Source organism: Triturus cristatus, chromosome 11, assembly GCF_964204655.1.
Source record: "Triturus cristatus chromosome 11, aTriCri1.1, whole genome shotgun sequence".
NCBI classification, from domain to species: domain Eukaryota; kingdom Metazoa; phylum Chordata; class Amphibia; order Caudata; family Salamandridae; genus Triturus; species Triturus cristatus.
Genome location: NC_140594.1, coordinates 1,118,618,645 through 1,118,634,503, shown reverse-complemented (window position 1 = coordinate 1,118,634,503; position 15,859 = coordinate 1,118,618,645). Strand labels below are relative to the sequence as shown.

Genomic DNA, 15,859 nt, shown 5'->3' with positions numbered 1-15,859 from the left:
ACTCTGCTCAGTAATGGAGGCAGGGCCCTGTCCCCAATCGATCCAGCACACACATGCAGGATACAGTCTTTCTTAAGTGCTGAAGTGCCCAAATGGAAAAGGGGGGATAGAAAGGGTAGGCGGCCCGTGCGGGTGATTACAGGTGAGTGGGCCCCTTCCTTCCTCCTGTGTGAGATAAGAACAGAGAAAAACAGAATTAAGAGTGTGGATTCTAGTATCCACCTTGACAAAACAGAACATTTGTGATCATAAGAAAAGTAAAATCAATATTACTGTTCTACAGCAGTGAAGGAGGAAATTGGAGAGGACCAGAACAGCAAGTATATACAATATAGAAATTACAAGGGAGCATACGGATACATTGCCCGATGGCTACTCATATGCGAGGGTCTGGCATGGAGCACAATAGCACATTAGAAAAGAGAGAAGAGAAAAGTTCCTCCAGGGACAAAGAAGGTGGAAACTATAGTCCTGGTATCCACTGTGACGAAACACTACTCTTTCAACTGTAAAGCTAGTTCCTCGTCCTGGTTGAGTTCCCCCATGGGTCTTGGTTTGGAAGTTGATGATATGTTTAGACTCCCTATGTCTTAGTGTAAGAACCCTGTTGCCACCACGGGACCCTTTGTTCACCTGTTCTAAGATGAGAAAGCAGAGACTAGATGCGTTGGAAAAGTGTCTATCCTGAAAGTGAGGAGCTACAGGGTATTTTTGGTCACGGTGAATGATAGCTCTGTAATGCTCTAGAATGCGTTTCTTGGCCATCAGTGAGGTGGATCTGATGTACCAGAGATTACACGTGCATTCTATCACATAAACGACAAATGTGGAGCTACATGTGAGGAATTGTGTTATTTCTTTCCTCACTCCGTTATATTCAACGTGATTGTGAATTTGCTGTTTTTACAGGCCATAAATGCCCGCAAGGGAAAAAACCCTTGAGACCATGTTGGTTTCTGTCAGGATAGATGATGATATCACTGTGTACTAGCAGGTCCCTCACACTCTTGCCTCTCCTGTATGTTACTTCAGGTCTGTCCGGAAGAGTATTGCCATGATGTTGTCAGTTTTGATTATGTTCCAGTTTTGTGTCAGAATGCGCTTGATGACCCTCGAGGTTGAGCTGAAAGTCTTTGATCATTCTAGTGTTTTCCCCATCCCTGTTCGTGTCTGGATCGGATGTGTCAGAAATGGTCAGAGATCTGTCCAAAGCATCAGCCCTCTCTTTGGCTTTCTTGAGCACCCAATTCGGGTGTCCCCTCTCCCTGAAGCGTTCAACCATGGTGTCACTCTCTAGTTGGTATGCCTCATCGGTGTTGCAATTTCTCTTGGCCCTCAGCAGCTCCCCGTAGGGGATGCTCCACTTGAGAGCCTCTGGATGGCTACTGAGGGCATGGAGCACACTATTTCCAGCTGTCGATTTCCTGTTTAAAGATGTGTGGACTTGATGGTGCTTGATCTCTAGTCTGACATCTAAGTACTCTGTTTCTTTGTCGCTTATGTTGCCACTCAGCTTAATGTTCCGATCATTGACATTGAGTTTGTCAATTAACGACTGAGCCTCATGTCTGGGACCTACTCTTGATGTACATAGACATTATACCATCATAGACCATCAGCAAGAACTGGAGGCCTGCACACTATCTAGACACCAGACCATTTAGATTCCGGGAACATAGCAGGATGATCCTGGAGATGATAGAGTATTGTCTCAAAAACAATATCTTGATGTTTAACGGTACTCTATACCGTCAAACCACCGGGACCGCGATGGGATCTTGCTTTAGTCCCAGCTTTGCCAATCTGTTTATGGGAAGCTGGGAAGAGGACATTTTCTCTGATCCCAATCTCCAGAATGACCTCATGCATGACTTGAGGCTCAGTCGTTCATTGACAAACTCAATGTCAATGATCGGAACATTAAGCTGAGTGGCCACATAAGCGACAAAGAAACAGAGTACTTAGATGTCAGACTAGAGATCAAGCCCCCATCAAGCCCACACATCTTTATACAGGAAATCGACATCTGGAAATAGTGTGCTCCATGGCCTCAGTAGTCATCCAGAGGCTCTCAAGTGGAGCATCCCCTACGGGGAGCTTCTGAGGGCCAAGAGAAATTGCAACACCGATGAGACATACCAACTAGAGAGTGACACCATGGTTGAATGCTTCAGAGAGAGGGGGTACCCGAATTAGGTGCTCAAGAAAGCCAAAGAGAGGGCTGATGCTATGGACAGATCTCTGACCATTGCTGACACATCCGATCCAGACACGAACAGGGATGGGGATAACACTAGAATGATCATGACTTTCAGCTCAGACTCGAGAGGCATCAAGCGCATTCTGACACAAAACTGGAACCTACTCAAAACTGACCTCTCCAATTTCCTCCTTCACTGCTGTAGAACAGTAATATTGATTTTACTTGTCTCATGATAACAAATTTTGAAGTCGATCTTCAACTCTCAGAAGTAGCCTGCTCTGTATACTCAGTGGAAATGATGTAGCAACGCTTATTGTGCAGTGTAGTAAACAGGGCATGGTGGCTAAGGCAGCAGGGAGAAGCCTCCTCCAGATCCAGGGCTGCCCATGCACATCATAAAGCTGCCAATGCACATTACAGATCTGTCAGTACATCTCACAGGGCTTTCAGTGCACATTTCTGGGCTGGCAGTGGCAATCATAGGGCTATCAGAGCCAATGCATGTCAAAGAGCCCCGAGAGCACATTACAGGTCTTCCAGTGCATCTAAGAAATTTAAGAGCCACTTTGCCCTGCCCTCTGCATGATCCGAGTGCACCTGGTTTAGTAAAGTGCAGCCATCTGCCCCTTCATTCTACTCATTTCCATTGTGCTTTACTGCCACAAATTATGAAACACATAATAGCTGCAATCTTATACCTAGCAACCTCACCAAAGGTGCAGATGAGAATTATTTATTTCGTCCCCGCCCTTCTCCCCCTCCATTTGGTTCCCGAGAGTGAGCCCCACATCTATGATTATAAAACCTTCATCGGCTTCATACCAATTATTTTCAGGGAGAAAAATGGACGACCACTGAGGCTGGGTATACACCTCCCGTCAAACAAATGAAGCATAATGGGGAGCCGAGGCCAATGGCCTAAAGGTCAAAGGAGACACAGTATGACATTTTTTGGGAACCACTGCATTATGGGAAGGCATATATAGTCATTGATGGTCACTTATTTGCCCTATGAGTTGGCCTAAGACTGTCGGGTATAATAGTCTGACTCATAGTGCGGACCGTTCTGTGGCTGAAAGGGTTAAATGATGATCTTCTAACATGAAGCTATTCATGACAATATCTGACCAGCTGCCCTAGCTCTGTGAGCTAGGGCAGCTTTGTGATGTGAGCTATTCAAAGGTTGATAAATAATAGTTCACTGGTCTTGTTGTAGCTGCCTTTGCAAGGAAAAAGGTTTTGGTTTATCTTTCTTTTCTTGGGCCTTTTCACATATTCCAGACATCATATAAATTTTTTTAGAAGCTTAGCATTTCAAACTAAAGATTAAACCTGTATATAGGAGGGACAGTGAACTGTTCAGAGGATGAAATGAAACAAAAGAAAAAAGAACTACACATATTTACAATTGTTTTCATATTTACACTTGTACTTTTATAAGCAGATCATGAGCAAGGGTCTGTTTGGCATAGCATTCCAACTGCTTGTTGATAGTCATGGTTTAGTTGATATTTTCTAAAATCTTGGTGGTGGGTAGAGAAGCACAGCCCTGAGCTCTTGTTAAAGGCAGCTGAAAACTCTAGGAGGATATACATGGATGAAGGGGGCTGGTGAGGGATTTTCCAATTTTGGAACTGAACAATATTAAGTACCAGAGGTGTGTCAAAAGATTCATAGGTGTTGGCATGAGATGTTGGGTTGGAGGTTAACAAGGAGATGGTCATGTTGTAAACAGAGTGGACAGTATGTAGAATCGACAAATTCAGCAACATTGTTCGATATATTTGTGTTTGTGAGATGACAGTGAGATGGGGGAAGCAGTGGCTCTAAAGTGTACTTTAAAGATGTAAATACATATATATTATATACTCACTGAAAAAAACCAAAGGTTAATGTAATGTTATAGTTAGGCGAATTTGTTAGTGTCAACATTAACGTTTTGAACTAAAAAACACAGCAAGGCTAACTACAAGTTGCTCCCCCATGCAATGGTTATGACCTTACTTATTACATAACTCATGACATGTTCTATGACATCATTTATAACATCACTGATAACATCTCAAATGTACAAATACAAGCACAATACACGTACACACACATATATGCACACACAAATACTGCACATTTGCACAGAAGCTTGCATTTCCTCTTTCTCACAAGCACCCGCCAATAAACCTACACACTCTTGCAGAAAAGCACACACCCCACATATACGCACACGCCTCCACACACACATACACATGCTTTGCAAGTTCAGTGATTCTCAGATTATAATCCTTAATTCTTTTGAGCTTCGATAGTCAGACGACATCACATTATTTTTTTTAAGGTATTTTAGCATATATTTATTTTGTGTTCAAGTGTATCTGATTCCTAGCAGTCACACTGTAAAGACAGTTTGGGATGTGTGTTGGGGGTAGATGACAACAATGTGTTCTTGTAAAGGGATTGTGATAGTAAGGGTCAGTTTTTCAGCTTTAGTGAGTTTGTATTGTGATGTAGGTTCTTCTACTGAATATCATCCAACGGAAAATTGTGGTACAAGAATATCATGTACAGAAAATAGATGGATAAAATATTGAAAGGTAAGTGCATATAGATATAATAGGGATTTACTATTCCTGACTCCACATCACCGTATCTTCAAGATATATATATATAGTCAGGATACATATATGTGGAGTTGTGTTTGGACAATCTGGACATATTTAACTTTTGATATTTAGTTTTTGTTATTTTGTCTAAGATATTGTTTTCCATTAATATTCTGGGGTCCATATTCAGAATACACACCCTTGATTTATAGTGGGGACTGCAGTGCTTAATTTGTAAATAAAAAAAACAGCTGTTGCCAGAAACTCTGTGCAGAAGCACGCGGCTGGTCGATTAAACGCTGGTGCCACAAATATCAAGGTTGGCAGTTTTAAAACCACCTCATGTTTCAGTAATCTTCTATCAGACACTCTATGCCCTTTTATCTCACTTTTGCATGTTCGTACATTCTACCTTTCTGACTTTTTTCTGTATTTCTCATCCGCTGTCTTTACAGTTTATGTGTTTTTCCCTCTTGCTCTCAGGAAATGTACAATGAGGAAAAAAACTCTGTTACATATAGTGCTTTTGTTTTCCATCCCCAGCTTGCAAAGACCTATGGGAATACTTTCACTTTGTGGTTGGGACAGTCACCCGCGTTAGTACTGAATGGATGTCAGGCAATAAGAAATACACTAGTTGCACACTCAGAGGAAATGGCTGGACGTCCTGCAACACCCATTTTTGAAAGACTATCACGAGGAAAGGGTAAGTAGCTATTCTGTAAGAATGAGTAGGTTTCTCATCAAATACAGGAGACTACAAGAAAAGAAAGTTTTGAAAAAATGGCAATTGATTAGATGAGATATAATGACTGGAAGCATGACCTCAGTGCATAACTAGTAATTGTGAATGTAATATCTGCTAACACCGACTTAAAAAATGGTCCGCGAATATGAGTGAGTAGGTCATCATAGATATGGAATGCATAAATGTGAGTTTATTCACTGTTAAAGCCTTAATAATAAAAACAGATATATAAAAGATATAGCATTTAAATATCTTTTGGCTAAATACAGCCTTAGCTAGTTGTATCCCTGAGTCCTTGGGTCACAAATAGCCTTACAATTATTTATAAATCATTAGTGTATGTACCCTCTTTATACACTACCAGAAATGCCATTAATATCTATCTATCTATCTATCTATCTATCTATCTATCTATCTATCTATCTATCTATCTATCTATCTATCTATCTATCTATCTATCTATCTATCTATCTATCTATCTATCTATCTATCTATCTATCTATCTATCTATCTATCTATCTATCTATCTATCTATCTATCTATCTATCTATCTATCTATCTATCTATCTATCTATCTATCTATCTATCTATCTATCTATCTATCTATCTATCTATCTGTCTATCTGTCTATCTATCTATCTATCTGTCTATCTGTCTATCTGTCTATCTATCTATCTATCTATCTATCTATCTATCTATCTATCTATCTATCTATCTATCTATCTATCTTCGTCAAACTGCACCAAAGTTATTAGTAAAACAAAAAGCACTCATCCTTTATCAACTCTGACTTGTATAAAGCTACACAGTGGCTACTACCAGATCGATCGATCTGGTAGTAGCCACTGTGTAGCTTTATACGAGTTGATAAAGGACGAGTGCTTTTTGTTTTGCTAATAACTTTGGTGCAGCTTGACGAAGCTTCTCGAACCTTCCTGAACAAAATAGTATATCCACCTTAGTTCCCTTTCTGGAATGTTTCAGCATGATCAGCCAAGGGGGGGTGGGGCTAGAGGAAGGGGGACTCAAAGCTCATTTTTCCCATGGAATTTCCATAGATAAAATTGTGATACAGAAAATACAGCTAAATTGAATCACACCAAATCTGGAAAATTCTAAATACTCTGGAAAGCGTGCTTTTTGTGATTTGGTGTAAATACCTCCTGTAGTTTTTGAGGATGAGGTTTAAAAACTAGAGATATCTGTTGTTGCAGGACCCTCTCGGGACTCCCAGAGGATTACAGTGGGAAGAAATGTCACAATGCGCACTCTAAGTGACTTGTCCTGAGAGACACCAGCGGGCCTAAGTGAGGTGACTGGCTGACTGAAAAATTGTGCCTGCCATTACAGGATTAGCGGTCTCAGTCCAGAGTCCTGAAAAATAAAATAACAAATAATAGAAGGAGTCTAGGTAGGGATACATTGGCCCTCTAGCCCTTATGGTGTCCTCCCAGAAGGACCCTCTCTCCAGGACAACATTTTAAAAAAAAAACATTTGTGGGCTCATCTTGGGAAACCTTTACCATGCAGTTATTACTACGTATTAACATGACCACGCAATCATTCTCACGCAATGCCTTCATCACTCATTGACTTTACTATGCAAGCCTTTATCACACATATGCCGTTACCATGCACACCTTTACAACGAAAATGTGAAGATATTGCAGGTAAATGAAACTGCTAACTTGTCCTCAAAGAAGACACACTCCACTCTCTTTCCGAATTCTTTATGTGCCAAGCATAAACTGCCATTTGTTTTCAGATGTAATTCTCGCTGAATGCATTTTGGGCCTCCTGGCCCTTTTTCACATGCCTAGACTAAACAGAGCACCAGCATTTCCAGGCATTTTTCTCCACACGCTTATTTCTTTTATTTCACCTCCAGGGGGGCGTTACAGGTGAGTTAACTTTCCTGCGTGCATGATGGAACTTGCAGTGCCTCGGTGCAATTAACACCCTCTAGTGGGTATGCTTGATTTTCATCTGATTTTTATTAATTTTTCTTAGCCCTTCAGGGGAGCACCAAATCAAATTGCTCAGTTTAAAATACTATCTGCTGTTTCATGCTGCTAGGCATGGAACAGTTCTGTGCCCCTGTGGCTCCACTATACATTACTGTGACGGTGCGGCCTTCATGGCAGGTCTGTCGTCATATCTAGTGCCGAAACTTGGCCTCAAAGAAGACGCACTTCACAGCAGATAACTCTTTCCAATTTTTTTATTTACAAAGCATAAACTGGCAGTTTAGGGCCTCCTAGCCCTTGTCCACAGGCTTATACAAAATGGAGCAACAGCATTCCCAGGCATTTTTTTACACACGCTTATTGCTTGTATTTCCATCCAGTGGGGCCTCACAGCTGAGTTCACTTTTCTGCATGCATGATGGATCTCGTAGTGCCTCGGTACAATGAACATTCTCCCGTGGGTGTGCTTTGTTTTCATCTGTTTTTTTATAATTATTCTTAGCCCTTGACTTGACTATATCTTGTTGGTGACGTTTGACAAATCTTCACAAAATTTTCCAAAAGAAGGGTGCCATTGATTCTTGTTCCACACAAGAAGATTTGGGGTGCTCCGTCAAGCGATGGCCAAAAAATAGGAGTTGTCAAAAAAGTGTGTTTCCCATTAAAATTCCCGTAGGAGCATCAGACGCGACTGAAGCCTGAACTGCTGGACGGAATTCACCAAATTTGTCAGGAAGGTAGATTTTGTTTCACAGATCACGCTTTCATTTATCCGGTGTAATCCCAGCTGATTTGTGACGATTTCATGATTAATCATGAATGTGCATGCCAACAGGAATGCCGCGATTGACTGACCGCAACTTGAGCAGAGAGTTCAGGCCGCAATTTATATCATTGGTTTTATACAGGAACAACGGTCCCTATCAGAGAAGGGATTGGTAGAGGAAATCTTTCTATAGAGATGCAATGATATCTATATGTTTCTGTCCAACTGGACAAAATCCTTTCATGTAAAGAATTGAAAAAACACAACATACAATTGGGAACATGTACAACATAAAAAAAAGAGAACTCAGCCAATTGGTGAGGCATGGCCAAAGAATACGTCATTTAGGCCACCATAAATTACATTAGGGTACTTAGGCACATCATAATAATTAATATGTGTTTGTGTCTGAGTACAAGAGGTCGACGACGTTTGATCCATTTAGAACAATTCTGTGATCATCTACAGGACAAGGCAAATAGTACCTGAAAAAAGATGCCTGTTAGGGTCTAAAAAAGGGGAGAAAAGAAAAAAGAAAATGAGGGATTGACAAGGCGATATATTAATTGGAGAAAAAGGGGGGTACATGGATATAAAATGTCAAACTAGTCATGTGATAAGTATTGGAAAGTGAGTTGATAAGGGCATGCAATATTGTTGAGAAGAACAGACTCTGGTGAGGAAGCATGTAGCTAAACATGCACAAGTGGGAGCTAAATTGCAGCAAGTGCGAAGATAAATATGTTATTTACCAAGCGGTTGCGGCAAGACTCTTATGTAAAATGTAAGAGTTCCAGAATTGGGTGCCTCTGAAGGGAAATACGGGAGAAATGAGCATATGGTAAAGGAATAAGCAATCAAGGTTGCTTAGGAACTGTACAGGTACATACCCATATTTTGAAAACGTGCTGTAAGATTAGTAAGGGACCTGGGAAAGGATCCACAGTCCATGTACGGATGAAGGCAAAACTGCTGGTTACCTTACTCCAAGTGAATTTCAGTTCCTCAATGTGAAATCACCCAGAACGCCTGTTATTTACACCCTTCCCAAACTTCATAAGAACATTGAGAACCCTCCTGGACGTCCCATTATCTCTGGATGTGGCTCCCTTTTGGAACCACTTGAACGTTATGTTTTCTTCTTTATGTAAGACTACGTACCTAAAACTCGCTGTTACGTCAGGGATATCGTGGATCTCATAAATCTAGTTGAACGCTATCCTTTTGACCCGGAAACAGACATCCTGTGCACCATAGATGTCGAAGCACTCTATACTAATATTCCTAAAGCGGAAGGCTTGGCGTTAATTGAGAATATACTTAACGATAGACCACAACCACACACTGTCCCCACCTCTTTCATTCTACAGCTACTAACACTATGCCTTACTCGCAACTTTTTTTGCTTCACTGACAAATTCTACCAGCAGGTCAAGGGCACATAATGGGAGCTGTTTTTGCCCCACATTTCGCAATACTGTTGAGAACTAGTTTCTCAAAGGTATGAATCTCTGTTGGGAGACAGCCATATGGGGTAGAAAAAGTAGATGGAGGACGTAATGCACTGTTGGCGCTGCTAGGAGTCATTGGGCTGTTGTCAAAAAAGAATTGTAAACACATTCTTTGAAAAAAGCGAAATAACTCAGATCTAGAGACCAAGAAAATCCTGACCCCATAACCCATATTAAGACAACATATAGACCTGGAAACGCTATATTGATGGTATTTTCCTCATTTGGCATGGCAACCAGCTTTCTTTGATGTCGTTTTTAGAATGGCTCAAAATCAACAACAATGGACTCATAAGGGCAAACTATTCACCTCACTGTGTAGGAAATCCACTGAAAGAAACACCCTGTTACTCTATGGTAGCAACCACCCACGCGCTTTATGGGATTCACTCCCATTCTCACAGTTCTTCCAGATTAGGTGAAACTGCTCATTTAAAAAGGATTATTTTCAAGAAGCCGATGTCTTGGCTGACAAACTTATGCCTATAGGATACCTACGCAAACTAGTAAGCAAATCAATCAAAAGAGCCTGGTACTGCCCACAAGATATTCTCCTTTCACCTAAAGCAAAGAAGCACACTCACAATCAATCGTCTTTTGAACTTGATCAAGTAGTTCTTTGCAGTCTGGAGTGGAACTACTAGTCTCTTTAATTTGTTTTTCCAGGTCATAATTTTCTTCTGTTATTTTCTGGACCTGCTCCACAACTGTATCAATCCCAAGCACCATCCAGTGCCTGGAGCTGGCAGTACCAATAAAACTAAATGTATTCAAATATTTTTTTACTGTCAGTGAAGACACCGGGGATATTCCTTACCTGCAATCCAAATGGAACGATGTCTGTCTTGAGGTATTCAGTGAGCCTGTGAATCATTAATTGCAGTCTAACCAGGTTTTTTTGCATCTCTCTAGTTGTTCAGCTAGTGATGTACTAGCTGGCTGTGAAGCTTCTGTCTTGCCTGAAAACAGGGAAGGTCCCTCTAAAATATTTTTAATGTAGTCATCTGAATGTAGTGGTGCATGGTTGGTCATGATATATTGTCAAAGGGGCGGGGAGGAGAGAGAACCTGGAGGAGAGAGAGAGAAGTAGAAAACGACTAACCCACTGCCCTTGCAATCCAGCAATTGCACTAAACATGTTTTCCAATAACAAGGGAAACCAATATATGGTGAGGGACCTTGGGTACAAAGTTTTATACAGGAACAGCGGTCCCCATCAGTGAAGGGATTGGTAGAGGAAATCTTTATTTAGAAATACAATGATATTTATATGATATCATTTGGGCTTGCTTTTCATGTAGTGGTAGATTGTAGGGAATACAGGTGTGTGTGTGTTCAAGTTTGAGAACCAGTTTCTCAAAGGTATGTATCTCTGTTGGGAGACAGCCATATGGGGGAGAAAAATTAGATGGAGTATGCAATGCACAGTTGGCGTTGGTAGGAGTCATTGTGCTGTCGTCAAAAAAGAATTGTAAACACATTTTTTTTTAAAAAGCGTAATAACTCAGTTTTCAATACTTGTCACGTGACTAGTTTGAACTGTCAACTAATATTCTTGATATCGGCATGCCTTGCGCACATTTGAATGCATGCTATTAATTTCTTTTCCATTCCCCATGGCCAAAATAAACTTGTTTCCGCCCCTGAAAACATTTTGTATCCATGTATATCACCCCTTTTTTCCAATTACTATCTCATTGTCAATCCCTATTTTTCTCCCCCCTCTTTTTAGACCTTATCAGGCATCTTTTCTCAGGCACTATTTGCCTTGACCTGAAGATGATCCCAGAATTCTAAAGGGATTGAAACGTTGTTGGCCTCTTGTACTCTAACACAAACACATATTATTTCATATGCTGTGCCTAAGTACCCTAATGTAATTTATGCTGGCCTAACTGATGTATTTTTTGTTTTGGCCACGCCTCACCAATTGTCTGAGTTCTCTTTTCTTTTAATGCTGTACATGTTCCCACTTGTATGTTGTGTTTTTTCAATTCTTTACATTAACTGATTTTGTCCAGTTGAACAGCAACATATAGATCACATTGAAAAGATTCTCCTCTAACAATCCTCTCACTGATAGGAACACCATTGTTCCTGTTTAAAACTTTGTACCCAAGGTCCCTCACCATATATTGGGTTCCCTTGTTATTGTAAAACACATTTATCTCATCAGCGCAGTCCCTAGATTTTAAACCAAATTATAAAAAGTGTACATGTGTTCTAACCCCATGAGAGGAATAGCGGGGTGTTTGAGGAACACCTTATGAGTACAAGATTTATTTTTACACTTGCAATATTCATGAATCCGCCTCGACCATCAGCGTGGCTCCCCAACATCACGACAAATTTGCAAATATACGTTGTGATAAATATACAAATGTCACTGATGAAATGAAAAAAATGTTCTATATACCCACCCTCTGTTTCATTTAGGCACTCATACACCTATTTAGCCACCCACTCGGAGGCTGACGCGCCCACTGACAGACTACCCAGAGACTCATGCACCCATTCACAGCCCCACTCAGAGAATCATATACCTACTCACAGACTCAGTCACACTCATGCACCCACCCACAGATCCACTCAGATTCACACACCCACTCACTCGCAGACCCACTCAGAGACTGACACATCTACTCACAAATATACTCACTCATGCATTAACTCAGAGACCCACTCATACTCTCATGCACTCAATCAATCAATCAATCAATCATAGGCATTTGTATAGCGCACTGCTCACCCGTAGGGTCTCAAGGCGCTGGGGGGGGGGGGGAACGCTACTGCTCGAACAGCCAGGTCTTGAGTTGCTTCCTGAAGGCGAGATGGTCTTGCGTTGTCCGGAGGTGGATGGGGAGGGAGTTCCATGTCTTGGCTGCCAGGTAGGAGAAGGATCTTCCTCCGGCGGTGGCTCTGCGGATGCGGGGGACGGTGGCGAGAGCGAGGCTGGCGGAGCGGAGCTGGCGGGTGGGCTTGTGGAAGGTCAGGCGGCTGTTGAGGAACTTGGGGCCCAGGTCGTGGAGGGCCTTGTGTGCGTGGGTGAGGAGTCGGAACGTGATTCTTTTGTTGACAGGGAGCCAGTGCAGGTCTCTCAGGTGTCCGGAGATGTGGCTGTGTCGGGGGATGTCCAGGATGAGTCGTGCTGAGGCGTTCTGGATCCGTTGGAGTTTCTTCTGGAGTTTGGCGGCGGTGCCGGCGTAGAGGGCGTTCCCGTAGTCCAGCCGACTGGTGACGAGGGCCTGGGTGACCGTCTTCCTGGTCTCGGTGGGGATCCACCGGAAGATCTTTCGAAGCATGCGCAGGGTGTTGAAGCATGAAGACGAGACGGCGTTGACTTGTCTGGTCATCGAGAGGGAAGAGTCCAGGATGAAGCCTAGGTTGCATGCGTGGTCTGTTGGCTTGGGGGTGGCTCCCAGGGCGGGGGGCCACCAGGAGTCGTCCCAGGCGGAGGGTGATGATCCCAGGATGAGGACCTCCGTCTTGTCTGAGTTCAGTTTCAGGCGGCTGTTCTTCATCCATTCGGCGACGTCGTTCATCCCTTCGTGTAGGCTGGCTCTGGCGGATTCCGGGTCGCTGGTGAGGGAGAGGATCAGCTGGGTGTCGTCGGCGTAGGTGATGATCTTGAGGTTGTGTTGACGTGCGATGGTTGCGAGGGGGCTCATGTAGACGTTGAAGAGGGTGGGGCTGAGCGATGACCCTTGTGGAACGCCGCAGATGACTTCGGTGGCCGCTGACCGGAACGGGGGGAGGTGGACTCTCTGGGTTCTTCCGGCGAGGAATGAGGTGATCCACTCCAGGGCCTTCTCCTGGATGCCGGTGTTGTTCAGGCGCTGTACCAGGGTGCGGTGGCAGACAGTGTCGAACGCTGCGAAGAGGTCCAGGAGGATGAGGGCCGCAGTTTCCCCATTGTCCATTAGGGATCTGATGTCGTCTGTGGCTGCGATGAGGGTGGTCTCCGTGCTGTGGTTTGCTCGGAAGCCGGATTGCGAGTGGTCAAGGGATCCGTTGGTCTCGAGGAAGGCGGCTAGCTGTCTGTTGATGGTCTTCTCGACTTTGGCAGGAAACGGGAGGAGCGAGATGGGGCGGTAGTTCTTGAGGTCGGAGGGGTCTGCAGTTGGTTTCTTCAGCAGGGCACTGATCTCGGCGTGTTTCCAGCACTCCGGGAAGGTGGCGGTGTTGAAGGAGGCGTTGATGATGTCGCGGAGGTGGGGTGCGATGATGTGGTCGGCCGTGTTGAAGATGTGGTGTGGGCAGGGGTCCGTAGGGGATCCGGAGTGGATGGTGTTCATTGTGCGTGTTGTGTCTTCGGTGCTGACTGGGGTCCAGGTGCGGAGGGTGGCGGTGGGGGGCATCGGTTCGGTGGTGGGGTTCGTGGTTGGTGGGCCGAAGCTGTTGTGAATGTTGGCGATCTTGTCGTGGAAGAAGGCTGCGAGGGAGTCGCAGAGGTCTTGCGAGGGAGTGATGTCATTGTTTCCGGCGTCGGGGTTGGAGAGCTCTTTGACGATGCTGAAGAGTTCCTTGCTGTTGTGGGTGTTGTTGTCCAGTCATTCCTTGAAGGCTGTCTTCTTTGTGGCGCGGATCAGTTGGTGGTGTTTGCGGGTGGCGTGTTTGAGGGCCGTCATGTTGTCTGTGGTCTGGTTGGTGCGCCAGGTGTTCTCCAGGGAGCGGCAGTTCTTCTTGGAGGTGATGAGCTCGTCGGTGAACCAGGAGGCATTCTTGCTGCCGCGTCTGCTGGGGGGGTTCTTCTTCAGTGGTGCGAGGGCGTCTGCGCAGTTGGTGATCCACTGTGTGAGGTTGTTGGCGGCTTCGTTGTGGTCCGTTGAGCTGGTGGGGGGGTTCTGGCTGAGGAAGGTGGTGGGCTGGTCGCTGGTGATCTTGTTCCAGCTCCTGCTGGGGGCTTGTTGAGGGTGGTGGTGGGTCGTCGTTTTACTGAAGCTGAAGTGGACGCAGCTGTGGTCAGTCCACTGGAGATTGGTGGAGTGGCTGAAGGTGACGTATTTGCTGGATGAGAAGACTGGGTCAAGCGTGTGGCCGGCGTAGTGGGTGGGGGTGGTTACCAGTTGCTTGAGTCCGAGGTTGGCCAGGTTGTCCAGCAGAGCAGTGGTGTTGCGGTCCTTGTTGTCCTCCAGGTGGAAGTTGAGATCCCCCAGGAGGATGTAGTCGGTGGAATTGATGGCGTGCGGGCTGATGAAGTCTGTGATGTCTTCGCTGAACTGTGTGCGTGGTCCCGGTGGTCTGTAGACGAGGGTGCCTCTGAGCGTGGTCTTGGGGTCGGTGTGTATCTGGAAGTGGAGGTGTTCGGCAGAGGTGAAGGTGTCATCGGAGTAGGTCGTGATGCGGATGGTGTTCTTGTGGATGATGGCGATGCCTCCTCCTGTCTGGTTGACGCGGTCCTTCCTGGTGATTTTGTAGCCTTCTGGGACGGCGATGGCGACGTCGGGCGCTGAGGAGGCGTTCATCCAGGTTTCCGTCAGGAAGGCGATGTCTGGTGCTGTCGAGTCGAGGAGGTTCCAGAGTTCGACGGCATGCCTGTGAACGGAGCGGGTGTTGAGCAGGATGCACATCAGGTGTTTGTTGCTGGGGCTCGGTTTAGCAGGTGCGGTGTTGGGTCGGAGGCCGGTGAAGCGGCAGGTCAGGCAGGTGAAGGGTCCGTGGGTGCGTCTCGGGGTGGCTCGGTAGCAGGCGGTGTTTCGGCCAGCATTGAGTGCGTGGAGGGTTTTGGCGTCGTAGATGTGCAGGGTGTGCTGGCGAGGGCGAGGACCAGGGGGTCTGGCGCTGGGCGCAGTCCAGGCGCAGACGGGAGCAGACGGGCTTACCTTTGGCGCACCTTCGGCGCTAAATCGGCGCTCCCGCTGCGCGCGTCCGCGGCGCGGTCGCTCTGGGGGCGTCATAAGTAAGGAGCTGGGAGGGAGGAGCAGCTGGGTGGTGGGAGCGGGGCGGCGAATGGAATCACAGGGGGGCGGGGCCGCAGGGAGGCAGCGGCGGGAAATTCCAAGAAGCAGCGGGCAGCGGGAAATTCCCAGGAGCAGCGGGAAATTCCCAGGAGCAGCGGGCAGCGAGC

At 45.1% G+C, this 15,859-nt stretch overlaps 1 protein-coding gene across 1 annotated transcript in view; it reads left to right on the top strand.

The window, feature by feature from the left end:
* LOC146786144 (cytochrome P450 2J4-like) overlaps positions 1 to 15,859 on the top strand; it is a 215,413-nt gene that overhangs the window by 47,765 nt on the left and 151,789 nt on the right. Inside the window, exon 2 of the mRNA XM_085635648.1 lies at positions 5,344 to 5,506. Within this exon, the coding sequence (XP_085491774.1) occupies positions 5,344 to 5,506 (163 nt within the window). The remainder of the gene's footprint in view (positions 1 to 5,343; positions 5,507 to 15,859) is intronic.